Raw genomic sequence first — 18,036 nt, 5'->3', positions numbered from 1 at the left:
ATTATAAAATGAAATATCATATGTTTATTATTATTTGAAATTGTTTTACAATTTATAATTTAATAGTAAATTTTAATTTATTTATTGATAGTATTCATAATTAAATTATTTAAAACTTATAAATAAAAAATAGTATATTATATAATTAAAACAATTTGTATAGATTAAAATACTGTAGTAATGATATATATTAGTATTTTACTGTGTATTTTATACTTATTTTTCAGTCAATTTAATTTTAATTTTAATTAAAACAATTTCATTTAATTTTTTAATTATTATTTTTTTAACTTTTAAGTAATATAAAAAAAATTAAAGAAAAAAGAAAGAAAATGGATAAGAAAAGTAAATTCATGATTCGGCCCATTCCAGTCCACAGTTACCGCCGACGACCCCGTCGTCAGTCAACCGGCAACCGCGACGCCGCCTCAGCAGCGCAGTCACTACCGCCATCACCGAAAACTCCACAGCACCGCTCCTTTCCACCCAGATGCCACGCGCCGTCGCTCACGGCATCTCCGCCCGTGGCGTTGCCATTCAAGGCGCCGCTCCGTCGCCGACGCCTTCCACACCCACCCCATTCACTAACGCCGAGACCACCATGGTCTCAGCCACTGCCTCTGGTAGCCAACATGGCTGCCATCTTCATCCTCCATCTTGTTGAGGCCTCGTATTCCCGATGATTCACGTAGTTGCCAAATGGATGGACGTACGATCTCAACTAAGATTCCTGATTCAACTGCTCCTGCAAAAGGCGTCCGGACGGGGTGTCCGGACACACCCTCCGATGGTTTTGTCAGCCATGGAAAGAGAGATAAAAGCGGTTGGCACAGTTGGCCTTTTACTAGGTATTGAAAAGCTTACCTTCTTCTTTGCGCGAAGGTTTGTATATATAGTATTTGGAAATTCTCTCTCCTCCATAAATGATGGAAGGCTTTTTGGTTTACCATGATGCCACTAGGTAGTGGCAGGGACATCCTCATCCTACAAACGGCTGTTAGAGATCGTGGGAAGTGACTTGCTATCACTTCTGTCTTTTCACTCTGCAGGTATTGGAATATGAATTGTGACAGGGTGTCAGAATGACGTAATGAGTCATGCTTGGTTTGATCGGTGATCCGGATGGACATATCCGGATAGAATATGAAAGGTCGCCGGATGAGTAATGGCGGTGGTCCGGATAGGATCTTTTGCGAGTCCCGTGTGCTCTTATTTCAGAGGGTCCGGATAGGAGAGCGCGCCACGTGTACTCTCGAGGAAATCCGGATGTGGATACTCCGGATAGGATCACGTGCCACGTATCGTCAGGGGGCGTGTGCCACGTGTCATCAGGGATGGGTCCCTACACATCTCACCTCTTCGCCGTACCCCACTACCAATCTCCTTCGGCCACCATGATCCCCGTCTCCACCGCTGAACCCATCACCCTACCGGCGCCAACATCAGTCTCCGCAAAACCGGCCACCGTGTTCTTCATTACTACCGCCTGCATCTCCACCTCCATCCATTTTCCTTTAGGGTTATCTCGGGAGCTGCTCTCTCTGGCTCTCCCTGTTTTCTTCCTTTGAGAGATTTTTTGTTTGTTTTTTCCTCCCCTTTTTGTTAAGGTGTTGAGGGACTGCAAAGAAATTGGGGATTGCTTAGTTGGGACTGCACTTATATGGTATATTCATCTTCCCTTTTCTTCTTTATTTATTTATTTATTCCAGTGCTGCTCATATGTTTTGACATGTAAATATTTAATTTGTTAATTAGAAAATACATGAGTAGCAGTCTTGGTAGATGAATGGATGAATTTTCTGCATGAGTAGCAGAGATTTATCTACTTCTATTCACACAAAACCACACTTTATTTCTTTGGGCACGAAGCCACAATTTCTATGAGTACAAATCACACCGGGTACTTGATGTAGAAAGAAAGACTAAACAAACTCAAAAGGCATTACATAGTGCTGAAGATGCAGGAGGTTCGAAACCATGTGTTATGGTAGACTAGGTAGAGTTCCCCACAAACTATATCTGACCTTACTACTTTCTCTGTGATAACATCTGAGAAACAATCTGCATGGTTGGCCTGGATTGCGGGTTGGCATTTAAGCATGCAGTTGCAAGCTTTATGATAGCTATCACTTCCTCCTCATCCTGGGGTGTGAGAGGTGGGAGTCGGGGGTCCAACATGTCTTCCAACGCTATGTTATCCTTCTCTGGGGAAACTGATAGAGACAAGATCTGATCTCCAGGATGTCTTCCTTTGATAACTTCCAGTGCTATCACTCCAAAGCTATAGACATCGGTTTTTTCTGTGACCTTCATTGTATAAGCATGCTCTGCAAAATTAGAAGATAAATATTACATCGTGAGCATGTTAGATTTCTTTGTTAACTAAGGAGTGAAGTGTACCTGGTGCAACGTATCCGAATGTGCCTGCAAGTTTACTCTGATTTGATGAGTCTACCTTAAGAAGCTTGGCAGTGCCGAAGTCAGAAATATGAGCTTCATACTGAGAATCCAGCAAAATATTGTTGCTTGATATATCCCGATGAACAATTGGGGGTGAGCAATCATGGTGCATGTAAGCCAAAGCATGAGCTACTCCTTTAATGATATTGACCCTTGTAGCCCAACCCAATTTCTTAGCTTCTTCTCTGCTCAAGATTGTAGCCAGGCTACCTCTTTCAAGGTACTCGTAGACCAAAAACTTGTGTCGTGGATGTGAACAGAAACCAAGAAGTTTCACTATGTTTCGATGCTTGATTTCTGTTAGTGCCCTTATTTCATTTAAGAAATCCTTCTGATCTGCCATCTCTGTGTCGGATGGGTGAAGCTTCTTCACAGCTACTATATTACTTGATGGCAGCTCTGCTTTGTAAACACTTCCATGGCCTCCCTTTCCTATGCAATACATGGGATCAAAATCCTTGGTGGCCTTTATAATCTCTTCATACATTGTTCTTCCATCAAAAGTTGATATTGAAAAGAGATCATTCTGTACCTCACCTTCTTCGATTTCTGGAGTTCTCTCTCTTCTTTCAGCAATCAAGAAAATCCCAATGAAAGCAAAAAGAAGTACAAGTGCTCCCAAAAGAGGGAATATGATAATAAACACAACTTTGTGGCTCTTTTTGACAGGTTGTTGGTCTACTCCAGAACCATATTTGCAAGGTTGCAACCCTTTAACATTGCCGCACAAATCTTTGTTCCCCTTTAGCACCTCAATGGTAGCATTTCGAAATGCATTGCTGTGAGGAATGGGACCCTGCAACTGATTGTAGGATATGTCAACATACGACAAGGCAGGCATGTACTCAAAAGCCCTTGGAATGAAACCAGAAAGGTTGTTATGGGAGAGATCAAGCATCTCCAAACTCTCCAAACCTTGGATCTGTGGCGGGATGCCACCTGTAAGCAAGTTGTGACTCAGATCCAGCTTGGAGAGGTGACTCAGCTTACCCATCTGAACCGGAATTCCGTGGCTGAGTTTGTTATTGCTCAGGTTCAAGTAATGCAAGTGCAAGCAGTCACCCAAGTGCTCTGGTATTGAACCATTCAATCTATTTCCTGACAGGTCTAGATACCCAAGGTCAGCAAGCGATCCAAGTTCAGGTGGTATATTCCCGGAAAGTCGGTTATCATTCAAAATCAGCTTCCACAGAGACGATACACTTCCCAACTTCTTTGGAATTTCCCCAACCAAATGATTTGAAGAAAGATCAAGCAAGGTTAGATCAGTTGAGATTCCAAAATCTTCTGGTATGCTCCCTGTAATATTGTTCCCAGCCATCTCCAGCCGTTGTAGTCGTGGGTACCTTCCCCAGTTATGAGAGAGTTCGCCATGAAAGCTATTGTAGCTCAAATCGATGTATTCCAGGTTTGGACAGTCACCAACTACCTCAGATATATTTCCAGTGAGTTGGTTTCCCTGGAACAGAGCTCTGGTTAAGTTTTTGCAATTTTTCAAGCTTTTGGGGATGGGACCACTGAGATGGTTATCGCTCACTGTAAAGCGCACCAGAGATCCAGCTTGGCAAATGCCTTCCGGTAAAGAGCCAAACAGCTGGTTTGTGTCGATTTCTAGCACAACCAACTTATGAAGTTTCCCAATTTCTTTAGGAAAGTAACCAGAAAGATGGTTATCACGGAGGAATAAAGTTTCTAAGTTGGTCAGATTACCCAGTGAAGTAGGAATGGAACCATTGAGTTGGTTTCCAGAAAGTTCTAGATCAACAAGAGACTTCAAGTTACCTATTTCTTGAGGAATGGGACCGGAAAGTTGATTGGCATAGAGATGCAGGAGGGTTAGGCCACTCAGATCACATAATGACACAGGGATTGGGCCTGAAAAATTGTTTCCGTAGAGGCTTAGACCTTGCAGGGATTTCAAATTTCCTATTTCTGGTGGGATAGGCCCAGAGAGGCTATTGTTGAACAAGTACAACACGGTTAAATGTTTCAAATTTCCAAAAGTGGAAGGGATGGGACCTGTGAGATTGTTGGTATCCGAGTATAGCTCAACAAGGTTGGTGAGATTTCCCATTTCTGGAGGAATGGAACCCGAAAGTTGATTTTCATAGAGATACAAAGAGGCCAAGTTGCTCAAATTACCCAAAGAAGCAGGAATAGAACCCTCCAGTTGGTTGGTGTACAAAGCAAGCTCATAAAGAGATGTCAACTGACCTATTTCATGAGGAATTGAACCATTGAGCTGATTTTGAACCAGGTGCAGGACCTCAAGATTAGTTAATAGGCCAATTTCTGACGGAATCCCTCCTGAGAACTGGTTGATGGACAGATCAAGGTATTTGAGCTCGGAGAGGAGACCGATTTGGGGTGGGATAGGACCAGAGAGGTTGTTCATGCTGATATCAACATATGCAAGATTGGGAAAAGATGAGAATGAGAAGTCTTGGAGCGTACCATTTAAACCCGACTCTGTGAGGTTTATTTTGATGACACTTCCCGCATGGTTGCAGGATATCCCATACCATTTGCATGGACTGGTTGCCGTTCCAAGGTGGGTAGAAGAATTGGTGGAGTTGTTAGGATAAAGAGTCCACGAAAGGAGGGAAGAATGGTCGTGGTTTTGAAGGCTAGCTTTCCATTTGAGAAGAGCTTGTGTTTCTTCATTAGAATAAGAAGAAACATGGTCTGAAGAAATCAACATAACCAAGAGGAGCAGGGAAACAAGGGAGAGCATTTTCTGTAAGGTTGAGGATGCCATGGTTTTGGTTGTTGTATTGCATGTACTGCTTCACAACTCTATTTATACACCTTTGGTTCCTTAGTCCCCACCCTTTCTGAAAGTAATTCACAAGTCTTTGTACTTTGAAACTGTCTTGTTCATACCCATTCAAACGGCTTTTTAGGTTAAGATTAAGGTCTTTGCGTGTCTCATTCCTTCCTATTTCATGGGTACACTTTCTACTAATATGTTGGTCTTCCTATATCTTTATGGTCATCGGAGTCTTCTCCTCCTTTCCAAAAGAAAAGTGAACTTGAAGGCTGGTTGGAATTAAATGATTTGTTGGGATTTGCATATATTCTCCTTTTATCATACCTCACATTCAAGCTATATTTTTAATTTTTTAGCAAATATTTTTTTCTTTAATAAAGCATATTTAATATATTTGACTATTTAAATTAAGTTAATTAAATAAACTCATCACGTTGATCTACTTACCAAACAGCCTTTGAAAGATGAATAAAGAGTGTTTCACACTTCATAGGTCTCCCACTTTGAAAATAAAAAATTCAAAATAAAAGACCAGGGTTTCCAGGAAACACAACAGATTTTGAAATGGTCGTTGCCACTTAATTTAACTTTTCTGCAGTTTAATGGTAATTTTGGTGGACCATCCGAGTAAAAGAGTTGTTCATGTTGGTTGTTGTAAGTTTATTATTGGCAGGACATACAGGGGATTTATGATGATTTTTTTTGTATGTATGGTGGAAGATTTTTGTTGAGTTTGAGACAAAGATCTTAGAGTTTGATAACTGTTTTTTTAAAAATAGTTTTTTATTCTAGAAAAAATAAAAAGGTTTGATAAGCAGAAAATAAAAACAATTTTTTAACAAAAAAAAAAAAAAAGAAAACAGAAAGTAAGTTGTTTTTTGAGAAAAAAAATTTAGTTATTTTAGTTTGTTTTTCATATAATTATTTTAAAAGTAATTATATAAACACAGAGAATGTATATATAAAAGTTATTTTTAAAAATATAAAAAATATATGTTTGATTTTTTATATTTTTTAACACATGAAAATTTTTTATTTTTTAAGAATTATAAATATTAAAAACACTTCTTAAAATCACTATCCAACACACTTCCAAAATATTTTAAATTCTTTAATAAACTTTTGTTTTACAAAATATTATAAAATAATTGTAAAAAATTATTCTCAAAAGCTGGTTTTAGATCCGTTATCAAAAACAATTTTCAAATAAAATCATAGTATTCACTTTTTATGGCATTCAACGATTTTTTTTTTCTTTTTCTTTTTTGAAAAAGTTTCAAATAAATTATTGTATAAAATCATAACTTTTTTCCTTTTGAGAAAAATCTTAAACAATGGTTGAAAATATTTAAAGTTAATAAAATTACTGATTAAATTATGATTTTATTACCTTAAGAAATTTGACTTACCAGACCAATTAAAAAATATGTAGTATATTTTCTTTCACCAATTAAGGTTTATTTCATTATCAAACTAAAGGAAGTTTTAAATATTTATATTATTAGGTGGACTTGAGCTCCAAATATGAGTTTATGATTATCTTGAAACATTGGAGAGACTTGTGCATTTTGTACAATTGTTGAGATAATGATGCAAAATTTTTGTTGAGTTGTGATAAAATATACAAAAAAATTTATTAGAATTTGTATGAGAATTGATTTTAAAAATAGTTTTTTGTTCCTAAAAATAGAAATTTGTTCTCTAAACTGAAACTCATTTTTGATATAAATACCATTCACTATTTTAAATATTATATATATATATATATATATAAATATATATATATATATATATATATATATATATGTATATTTTTAAAAAAAGTTATTTTTACAAGAAAATAATACGGACATTTTTGTCAAAATGGGGCCAAAAAATGATAAAGGGTTAGATTTTCAAATTTAGGTTTCCAATAGCCATTTTAATCAAATCACCCTAATAATTTTTGGAAAATTTTAAGTTTGGTATCATTTTGATATATTTTTTATTTTCTGTTTTTAAAAAGAAAAAATAATATAAACTTTTACATTAAATATAAAAACTCTTTGAAACTTATTTTAAAAATATAATAATTTTTTTTAAAGATAAATTCATAAGTTTTATATAAAAGTCATTATATTTTATATTTTATATAGAATTTTAAAAATAAATAAAAAATTATTCAAATAAGTATTTAATTTTAGCAAATAATTTTAATATTTAAAGTGAATATTAAATAACAAATTTTAAATTAACAACTTAAACCTATCATATCGAATATGAAGTATTAAGTCGTGTACATGTTTGTTTGTTGTAACTTCCTTAAAGTTGTTATTGAGCTCTTTATATAACTTTTGACTTTGTCTTTTTTATTCAATAAGAAAGAGTTATTTTCTTCTTCCATTTCCTTGTTTTTAACTTGATATGGTATTAAAACAAATGATATGATTTGCTGCTATTTCACATCTCTAATTCTTCTTATCTTTGTTTTTCTTTAAGATTGTTGAGTATTATTGGTAATAACTCTTCTTCCATTTCCTTGTTTTTAACTTGATATGGTATTAAAGCAAATGATATGATTTGCTGCTATTTCACATCTCTAATTCTTCTTATCTTTGTTTTTCTTTAAGATTGTTGAGTATTATTGGTTTTTTTTTTTTTAATTGTTATGGAGACTCCATCATCTGAAAACATGAGTCATTTTAGGTGGTTTTCACGCAAATCTATCATTAATGAACTTTTCGATCATTTCTTCATTATTTGGATAGTTCAAGACTCGTTCTTGTTTTGCAATCTCTCACTGAAGATAACTATGCCTCTAAAAGTAGAGTGATGTCGATTGTTTTGTCTTTGAAGAACAAACAAATATGTACATGACATAATATGAAGGTTGGTTAGGATTGTAATGGAGTTTTGGTCTTCACTTTGTAAAGCCTTTTTTACTTTTTTGCTTTTTTGCATCTTTAAGTTCTCAGTGTGAAACTTACTTGTACAACAATGATAACCATTCAATACGATCTTAATAGTAAAGGTTACATGGTCGATTATCTTGATAAAACTGCAACTTTCAGATAACACCCTTATATCAATAAAATAAAAAAAGCCACCCATGTGTCTCATCCCACACACAAAAAAAAAAAAATTCAAAGTGGCACAAAAAGTATCAATAGATGCAATATTTTTAGTTTTATATACAAACCCTTTTATGCAATTCCAAAGAAGGATAATTCAGTTCACTTTTGCTTTAGGGTGTTTCACGTGTTTTGATTTTTGAAGAATTCTTTAAAGAATTTTTTTTACATATTTTATATTTTACCCTCTCATGTCTTTCATTTGGTGCTTTACTCCCAACTTGTAAAAAAGTAACACTTTACCATTCAGACTTGAGTCATATTTTCCCGTCAATGGTGAATGAATTACTTCTTAAGAAAAGAAATAAAGCTGAAATATATAAAAATAAAAATAAAAATACATATAGTCTAAGTTTGATTATCACATTTTACAATAATATGGAAAAATATGAATAATCATACAATATCTTTTCAAAATCAAAATTAGTGATCGTCATATTTAAAAAACGTTTGAAAAATTATATTTCAACGCTGTTAATTGAAAATTGTTTATATTCAATCTCGAACTAATGTTGGAATTAAAGTGTGAAAAAAAAACAAACAAGCAATTTCATTTATAATTTATAAAAGGTTCTTGAATGATATCGAAGTGTTACTGTTTAACAAGTTAGGGAATAAAATGTTAAATTTTGAATATAATAGGATAAATTATAAAATATGCAAAAGGTAGGCTGCTAACTAATTTTTTTTTTCTATATGCAGCAAAATCAATATTGATAATGTTGGTTTTAAGCTTATTTAAAAAAAATTGAGACCAACAATAACAATTAATATTGATTTTAAGAAAACAATATTAATGGTGTTATGAGTCTTTTACAAAATTATTCAAAAACCAACATTCCCAAATGAGATTTTATATAAAACAAATTTTTAAAAATAATTATTTCACTCCAAAATTTGTCAACCAAGTTCTTAAAGTTTGAATATTATTTTCTCTTTCTTAATAAAAAAATTATTTTTAAAATTGTCTTTGTAATAAAAAATTGTCTTTAAGCAAAAGAGTACTCATCATTACTTTAAAATTTTAAAATAATTTTATTGTTTTATACTCTTTTTTATTAATAAATTTATTTCTTTGTATCTTCCCCATATTTTGAATTTCATATCTTAGACTTTTGTAATCAAACTGTCTTGGACCCGGACCGGACCGGGCCCTTGTTTTAGAATACAATACCTGAAAATTTTGTTGATTGGAATCTTGATGGTGAGTGACAAATGAACCCACAGAGGATATCACAGAATTGAAGATTTATTTTTTCATTAAATACAATCACTATATATGCATATTTGCACACAAATTCGTAAGACTGGATAGAGTTCCACACAAATTAAATCTTTCCTAGATGGATTAAATCCTTTGAGACAACATCTGAGAAACCATCTGCATGGTCGGCCTAGATTGTGGGCTGCCATTTAAGCATGCAGTTGCGAGCTGTATGACAGACTTCACTTCTGCTTCGTCTCGGAGTGTGGGAGGTGGGAGTCGAGGGTCTAACACATCTTTCAACACTACGTTATCCTTCCCTGGTGAAGCTGATAGAGAGGAGATAAGATCTCCAGGATGTCTTCCTCTCATCACTTCAAGTGCCAGCACTCCAAAGCTGTAGACATCGCATTTCTCGGTTACCTTCATGGTGTAAGCAAGCTCTGCAAAATCAAAAGACAGATTATATATACATACACCTGTACATGTTAGATTATTTCTTTGATAACTGAAGAGAAGAGGGAACTTATATACCTGGTGCGACATATCCATATGTGCCTGCAAGAGTGCTCCAGTTTGATGAGTCTAGCTTCAGAAACTTAGCAGTGCCAAAGTCGGATACATGGGCCTCATATTTAGAATCCAGCAGAACATTATTGCTTGACATGTCTCGATGAACAATTGGAGGCACACAATCATGGTGCAGGTAAGACAAAGCATGAGCCACCCCTTTAATAATGTTTACCCTTGTATCCCAACCCACTTCCTTAGCTTCTAATTCTTTGCTCAAGATTGTACCCAAGCTCCCTCGTTCCAGGTACTCGTATACCAGAAATGAGTGTCGTGAATGTGAGCAGAAACCCAGAAGCTTCACGATATTTCGATGCTTTATCTCTGTCAATGCTCTTATTTCATTCACGAAATCCTTTTGATGTGCCATGTCAATGTCGAATCGGTGAAGCTTCTTCACAACTACTATGTTACCTGACGGCAGCTCTGCTTTGTATACGCTTCCATGTCCTCCCTCTCCGATGCAATACATGGGATCAAAATCCTTGGTCGCCTCTATGATTGCTTCATACGTTGTTCTTCCATCAAAAGTCGAGATTGAGAAGAGATTTTCAGTCTGTACATCACCGGCCTTCTCCATTTTTGCATTTCTTCTTCCTTGAGAAATCAAGGAAATCCCAATGAAAGCAGAAAGAAGTAGAAGTGCTCCCAAAAGAGAGAATATGATTATGAATACAGCTTTATGAGTACCCTTTGTTGCAGAACGATTTTCGCAAGGTTGTAACCCTTTAACGCTACCGCACAACCTTTGTTTCCCTGCAACACTTCAATGGTAACATTCTGAAATGCTTCGCTGTTGGGAATGGAACCCTGCAAATCATTGTAAGATATGTCGACTTGCCACAAGCCATGCATATCCTCAAAAGCCTTTGGAATGATACCAGATAGGCTGTTATGAGATAGATTAAGCTTCTCTAAGCTCTGCAAACCTTGGATTTGTGGTGGGATTTCACCTGTAAGTAAGTTGTGACTCAGATCAAGCAGGGAGAGGTGACTGAGCTTGCCCATCTGAACCGGAATTCCGTGGCTGAGTTTGTTGTTGCTCAGGTTCAAGTAATTTAAGTCCAAGCAATTACCCAAGTGCTCTGGTATTGACCCATTCAATCTATTTCCTGACAGGTCTAGATACCCAAGGTCAGCAAGCGATCCAAGTTCAGGTGGTATATGCCCGGAAAGTCGGTTATCATTCAAAATCAGCTTCCACAGAGACGATACACTTCCCAACTTCTTTGGAATTTCCCCAACCAAATGATTTGAAGAAAGATTAAGCACGGTTAGTTGAGTTGAGATTCCAAAATCTGCTGGTATGCTCCCTGTGATATTATTCCCGGCAATGTCTAGCCATTGTAGTTTGTGACACCTTCCCCAATTTTGAGAAAGTTCGCCATGGAACTTCTTGTTGCTCAAGTTGATGTGATACAGGTTTGGACAGACCCCAAATGCCTCGGATATATTTCCAGTGAGTTGGTTTCCCTGGAGCCGAGCTCTGGCTAAGCTTGGGCAATTTTCAAGCTTTCGGGGATGGGACCACTGAGAAAATTGTCAAATACCGTGAAGTTCTCCAGAGATCCACCTTGGCATATGCCTTCTGGTAAAAAACCAGATAGCTGGTTTGTGTCTATTTCTAGCTCAACAACTTATGAAGTTTCCCAATTTCTGGAGGAATGGAACAAGAAAGTTTGTTATCACGGAGGTATAAAATTTCTAAGTTGATCATTGAGTTGATTTTGGGATATTTCTAGGTCAACAAGAGATCTCAAGTTTCCCATTTCTTGAGGAATGGGGCCAGAAAGTTGATTATCAAAGAGCTGCAGAGATTTTAGGCTACTCAGATCACTTAGATTCTGGAGGTGATTCAAATTTCCTATTTCTGTTGGGATAGGCCCAGAGAGTTGATTGTTGTAGAGGCGCAACAAAGTTAGACTTTTTAAATTGCCCAAGGTAGAAGTAGTTGGCATTCAAGCATAGCTCAACAAGTTTGGTGAGATTTCCCATTTCCGGAGGAATCAAACCAGAAAGTTTATTTTCATCAAGATACAAATTGGTCAAGTTGCTCAAATTACCCAGAGAAGCAGGAATTGATCCCTCCAGTTTGTTGGTGTACAAAGAAAGATGACAAAGAGACTTCAACTGACCTATTTCATGAGGAATTGAACCATTCAGCTGATTCGCAACCAGGTGCAGGACCTCGAGATTAGTTAATAGGCCGATTTCCGACGGTATTCTCCCTGAAAATTGGTTGGTGGACAGATCAAGATACTTGAGCTTGGAGAGAACCAATTTGAGGTGGGATAGGACCAGAGAGCTTGTTCATGTTGATATCAAAATATGCAAGATTAGGAAAAGACGAGAATGAGAAGTCTTGGAGAGTACCGATTAAACCCAAATCTGTGAGGTTTATTCTGATTACACTTCCTGCCTTGCAAGATATCCCGAACCATTTGCATGGAGTTCTGGTTGCTGTTCCAGGTTGGGCAGAAGAATTTGTGATGTTGTTAGGATGAAGACTCCACAAAAGCAGGTTTTGGTTGAGAAGGGTGGCTTTCCATTTGAGCAGAGCTTGTGTTTCTTCATTAGAATGAGAAGAAACATTGTCTGAACAAACCAACATAATCCATAGGAGCAAGAAAACAAGGGAGAGCATGTTCTTCAAGGTTGAGAATGCCATGGTTTTGGTTGATGGACTGCATGTGCTGCTTCACAACTCTATTTATCCACTTTACTCCTTTCATCATTCTCTTTTTTTTCTTTATATTTTTTTTTTGTTTCATGGTTGTCATAATCTTCTCAGTCTTTGCATTAGAAAAATGAACTTAAAAAGATTGGTTGGGAGTTGTATGATTGTGGGATTAGCCACTAATAAATTAATTTAATGACTTAATTCAAGTTATTAAATATATTTAATATATATGTTTAGTAAAAATGTATTACGTGTCTTGGTATGAACGGTAACACCATGGTATAGGGGCCGTGACATGAGTCATAAGTGCACTCGTTACATGTCTTGGTACGAGTCGTGATACTTTGATGACTAAATATTTTAACTTAAAGGTAAAATAATTTTGATAAATTTAGTCAATGGCATTGGATGAATTTAAGGGTATTTAATAAATCAATTTAAGAATTTAAAATAATTTAAAATAATAATCCAAAATAATTAATTTTTTTAATTCTAAACATATTTTGCCTTAAAATAGTTGCTTTTTTTTTCTTTTTTTATTTATCTCTTATAATTTAACAGGGTAATATATAAAATAATTTTAAAAAATTATTTAAAATTTTTTTTACTATCACGAATTTAGAAATTTTAAAAAATAATGTTTAAAATAATTTCATATATTTTTTTTATATAAAAGTTATTATATTTTAAATAAAAATTATTAATTTTAATAAACAATTTTCTGTAAGGTTGAGGGTGCCATGGTTTTAGTTGATGAATTGCATATGCTGCTTCACAACTCTATTTATACACGTTTGGTTCCTTTGTTCATCCCACTCGTAAACTTCCTTGTTCACACTTCACACCAATTAAAATTCAGCCCTTTAATGTCAAGATTAAGGTCTTTTAATGCATGGCTCCATTTTTCTTTCTTTTTTCCAGGGGTTCGCTTTCTACTAGTATGGTGGTCTTCCGGTATCTTTGTAGTCCTCGAAGTCTTCTCCCGTCTCTTTCGACATGGTTGGAGACTAACGCTCTCTTTGACAATTATTTTGGACAACAAAGCAGGTTTGGTAATAAAAAAAATTATTTTTTTATTTTTTATTCTTAAACACAGAAAATAATAATTTTTTTAGAGATTTTTTTAATTATTATCAATTATTTTTATTTGTTTTTAAAAATATAAAAAATAGAAAATAATTAAAAATAAAGAATTGGATAAAATATTTACTTTTAAAAATATTTAAAAATATTAAAAATAGGTTAAAAATATTTAAGATTTCTAAATACATTTTTATTTTACTATTTATCAAAGAACTGTTATAAAAGCTATTTAAAAAAAAAATAGTTTTCAAGCATGATTTAATTTTGTTTGAATCTTTTTTTTTTCTTTATGACATCTTCTTCTTATACTCTTTGCAAAAGAAAACTGAAGTTGAAGATTTATTTCAATTAAGTAATTACAAAAAAAAAATTTAGTCTTTCGTGTTTTATCACTAAATTGATTTATTAAAACTTAATAATGAATATTTACTCTAGGCTTGGTTTTTAGAAAATTTTAAAGGAATTGAAAAAGAAAAAAACTAAGTTTAAAAAATAGAAAAAAGGAAAACAAAATTTAAGTTAATAAATTATTTTTATATGTTTTAAATTTTATTTGAATGATTTATTTTTTATATAAAGAATAAATAATTTAAAAATGCTTAAATTTTTAAATGATTTTAATTATATTTAATTTTTTTAATGTATTTTACATCTTAATATTTATTATAAAATGAAATATCATATGTTTATTATTATTTGAAATTGTTTTACAATTTATAATTTAATAGTAAATTTTAATTTATTTATTGATAGTATTCATAATTAAACTATTTAAAACTTATAAATAAAAAATAGTATATTATATAATTAAAACAATTTGTATAGATTAAAATACTGTAGTAATGATATATTAGTATTTTACTGTGTATTTTATACTTATTTTTCAGTCAATTTAATTTTAATTTTAATTAAAACAATTTCATTTTAATTTTTTAATTATTATTTTTTTTAACTTTTAAGTAATATAAAAAAATTAAAGAAAAAAGAAAGAAAATGGATAAGAAAAGTAAATCCATGATTGGGCCCATTCCAGTCCATAGTTACCGCCGACGACCCCGCCGTCAGTCAACCGGCAACCGCGACGCCGCCTCAGCAGCGCAGTCACTACCGCCATCACCGGAAACTCCACAGCACCGCTCCTTTCCACCCAGATGCCACGCGCCGTCGCTCACGGCATCTCCGCCCGTGGCGTTGCCATTCAAGGCGCCGCTCCGTCGCCGACGCCTTCCATGATAAGGATATACAATCAAGTTGAGAAAGTCAAGGGAGAAAATCAAGGGATTTCCACGTTTGAATATCTGCGGCTATACCATTTATTTAGATAGTTACTCAATTTGTTTTGTTTCCTATTTCTTTGTAATCAGTTTCCTATTTTCGTGCTCATGCAATCTGTATATATGCTAACCATATCAATGAGAATCACAAGCCATAATTCTTCAATCTCTCTCTTCCAAAAATCCTTTATGGTATCAGAGCAAAGGTTTGCTCTTTAATTTTTTTTTCCGAGCCACGTTCTTCAATCTTCAGGAAGCCTTTCATCCTCCTCATTCCAATGGCTACTGAGAATACTCAAATCATCATCCCTAATGCCCAGGAACCCACAAAACCACTAACCATGATTACTATCCATAACTCCATTAAACTCACACCCACCAACTATCTTTCTTGGAAAACCCAAATGGAAGCCATTCTTATCGGCTATGATCTACAACAATTCATTGATGGATCCCACCCTGCTCCTCCGACCACCATCACCACCAATAATGTTGTCTCTACTAACCCTGCATACCGAACATGGCTACGTCAAGACAAACTATTATTTGAAGCCCTCGTCGGTACTCTCTCACCTACTCTAGTTCCTCTCATCACCCAATCAAAAACCTCTTATGAAGCTTGGCAAATATTGGCCAACACCTATGCTCGCCCATCTCGTGGCCATATCAAGCAACTCAAAGACCATCTTAAAATCATCACCAAAGGTTCTTAGTCCATTACAAACTACATGCAGTCCATTAAAACCCGGGCCGATGAACTTGCTGCTCTTAGTAAGCCTCTTGACCAAGAAGATCTGATTGAAAAAGTACTTGAAGGCCTTGATGAAAATTATCAGTCCATCATTGATGCTGTCAACGGTCGTGATTCCACCATCTCTTTTGATGAACTCCATGAAAAACTCATCAACAAAGAATTGTCTCTACGCAATAAGATAAGCCCCTCACTCCTACCGACATCTGCTCATGCCACCAATGTTCGCTCCACTCCATGGTCTGTCACCAATCGCACTTCTCGGCTACCTGGGTCCACATCCACACCCACTCAAGGTATCATAAGAAATTTTCCCACCAACACCCGCGACAACCGTTCTCCTGCTCGTCCATTCCTTGGTCGCTGCCAATGGTGCAGTACTCAAGGTCATGTAGTCTCCCGCTGTCTTTTTTTTCGACAACAGTTTCAGCAGGTGCAACCACCTCCTTGTCCCGGCAATTCATCACAATCTCGACCACCAGCTCCTTGGCAAGCTCAAGCACATGTTGCAACCACCATTCCCCCCAACACCACATGGCTACTTGATAGTGGAGCCTCACATCATGTCACCACTGACCTACACAATCTTGCTCTCCACAGTCCTTTTGATGGCACAGATGAAATTATGATCGGCGATGGCTCTGGTCTCCCCATATCTCACACCGGTTCCACCTCTCTTACCACTCCCTCTCACTCCTTTACTCTATCTAATGTTTTATGTGTTCCCACCATGAAACGTAATCTTATTTCTATTTCTCAATTTTGCAAGTCTAACAATACTTCCATTGAGTTCTTACCCTCTTCTTTTCTTGTGAAGGATCTTCGCACGGGGGCAATCCTTTTGTAGGGTCGAACTAAGGATGGTGTGTATGAATGGCCACTCTCCACTACCCAGTCACGTCCTTTAATTGCGTTTTCTAGTGTCAAGACCACTTTGTCCGAGTGGCATCATAGGCTAGGTCATCCTTCTTTGTCAATCTTCAAAAATATTATGTCTTCGTTTCATTTAGATGTCTCTCATCCGTCCAATTTCAATTTTAATTGTAATTCGTGTCAATGCAATAAAAGTCATAAATTACCATTTTCTACTTCTACTCTCTCTACCTCTTCCCCTCTTGAAGTTATATTTACTGATATATGGACATCACCAGTCTACTCTACTGATAACTTCAAATACTATATCATCTTTGTCGACCATTTTACAAAATATATCTGGCTTTATCCCCTCAAACGCAAATCCAACACGCATGATGTCTTTGTGCACTTTAAGGCCCTAGTCGAAAAAATCTTTAACTGTCCAATTATAACTCTCTACTCTGACAATGGGGGGGAATATCAAGCTCTCTCATCATTCTTAACAATCAACGGAGTCTCACATCTTACTTCTCCACCTCACACTCCTGAACACAATGGGTACTCTGAACGTCGTCATCGTCACATTGTCGAAACGGGTCTTTCTCTACTTACCCATGCATCCATGCCTCTATCATATTGGCCTTTTGCCTTTTCTACTGCCGTCTACCTCATCAATCGTCTTCCTACACCAACTCTAAACCACCTCTCACCATATTTCAAACTCTTTGGCACATTCCCTAACTACTCCAAACTTCGAAGCTTTGGATGTCTCTGCTATCCTTGGCTTCGCCCATACACATCCCACAAACTCGAGTCTCGTTCCTCCCCTTGCGTCTTTGTCGGGTACTCTCCCACTCAAAGTGCCTATCTATGTCTTGACACATCCACCGCTCGTCTATACACTTCCCGTCATGTCCGCTTTGTTGAGTCAATCTTTCCCTTTGTCACTTCTCATACTTCTCTTCCTCGCGCCACTTCATCCACCATCTCTGAATGGTGCTCTATGACTTTACCAGTCGTGGCCACACCATCCGTGAATGTCGGCTCTGCTTCCCCATCAAGTCTGCCCACTCCTACCGCCCCAAGTCAATCCCAAGACCCAAGCCAAAATAATACCACCTGTGCCACACCTACACCAGAGCCCGATAGCCATTCCAGTGCGCCCGTACCAGAAACCAAGTGCGACTGTGCCAATAACCCACCCCTCCCGCTTACTCAAAATGACCCTAATCAACCACCCGACTTCTCACCCTCACCTCATGTCATAGTCACTCGCTCC

General features: G+C 36.0%; 3 protein-coding genes across 3 annotated transcripts; all 3 read right to left on the bottom strand.

The window, feature by feature from the left end:
• Nucleotides 1-1,831: 1,831 nt before the first annotated feature.
• LOC117903958 (MDIS1-interacting receptor like kinase 2-like) lies at nucleotides 1,832-5,260 on the bottom strand. Its single transcript, XM_034816472.1, has 2 exons — nucleotides 2,401-5,260; nucleotides 1,832-2,327 (listed from the first exon to the last, which is right to left on the bottom strand). Exons 1-2 carry the CDS (start codon nucleotides 5,216-5,218, stop codon nucleotides 2,029-2,031), a joined length of 3,117 nt encoding a protein of 1,038 aa, XP_034672363.1. The 5' UTR covers nucleotides 5,219-5,260; the 3' UTR covers nucleotides 1,832-2,028.
• A 4,395-nt stretch (nucleotides 5,261-9,655) lies between these two features.
• LOC117905105 (MDIS1-interacting receptor like kinase 2-like) lies at nucleotides 9,656-10,711 on the bottom strand. Its single transcript, XM_034818010.1, has 2 exons — nucleotides 10,079-10,711; nucleotides 9,656-9,987 (listed from the first exon to the last, which is right to left on the bottom strand). Exons 1-2 carry the CDS (start codon nucleotides 10,692-10,694, stop codon nucleotides 9,689-9,691), a joined length of 915 nt encoding a protein of 304 aa, XP_034673901.1. The 5' UTR covers nucleotides 10,695-10,711; the 3' UTR covers nucleotides 9,656-9,688.
• A 69-nt stretch (nucleotides 10,712-10,780) lies between these two features.
• On the bottom strand, nucleotides 10,781-12,782 carry LOC117904198 (probable leucine-rich repeat receptor-like protein kinase At1g35710). The gene is made up of 2 exons (XM_034816707.1): nucleotides 12,375-12,782; nucleotides 10,781-11,644 (listed from the first exon to the last, which is right to left on the bottom strand). The coding sequence occupies exons 1-2, from the start codon at nucleotides 12,780-12,782 to the stop codon at nucleotides 10,781-10,783; spliced, it is 1,272 nt and encodes a 423-aa protein (XP_034672598.1).
• Nucleotides 12,783-18,036: the final 5,254 nt, after the last annotated feature.

Source organism: Vitis riparia, chromosome 17, assembly GCF_004353265.1.
Source record: "Vitis riparia cultivar Riparia Gloire de Montpellier isolate 1030 chromosome 17, EGFV_Vit.rip_1.0, whole genome shotgun sequence".
NCBI lineage: Eukaryota > Viridiplantae > Streptophyta > Magnoliopsida > Vitales > Vitaceae > Vitis > Vitis riparia.
This window is presented reverse-complemented; position numbering and strand designations above follow the sequence as displayed.

Excerpts from the sequence above, each read along its gene's own strand:
- LOC117903958 (XM_034816472.1), bottom strand. The coding sequence starts at position 5,218 with ATGGCATCCTCAACCTTACAGAAAATGCTCTCCCTTGTTTCCCTGCTC. Across the intron at positions 2,328-2,400 it reads ATTCGGATACGTTGCACCAG|AGCATGCTTATACAATGAAG; the intron begins GTACACTTCACT and ends CTAATTTTGCAG.
- LOC117905105 (XM_034818010.1), bottom strand. The coding sequence starts at position 10,694 with ATGGAGAAGGCCGGTGATGTACAGACTGAAAATCTCTTCTCAATCTCG. Across the intron at positions 9,988-10,078 it reads ATATGGATATGTCGCACCAG|AGCTTGCTTACACCATGAAG; the intron begins GTATATAAGTTC and ends TTGATTTTGCAG.
- LOC117904198 (XM_034816707.1), bottom strand. The coding sequence starts at position 12,782 with ATGGCATTCTCAACCTTGAAGAACATGCTCTCCCTTGTTTTCTTGCTC. Across the intron at positions 11,645-12,374 it reads TTGGTTCTCTCCAAGCTCAA|TGGTCCCATCCCCGAAAGCT; the intron begins GTATCTTGATCT and ends CAATTTTCTCAG.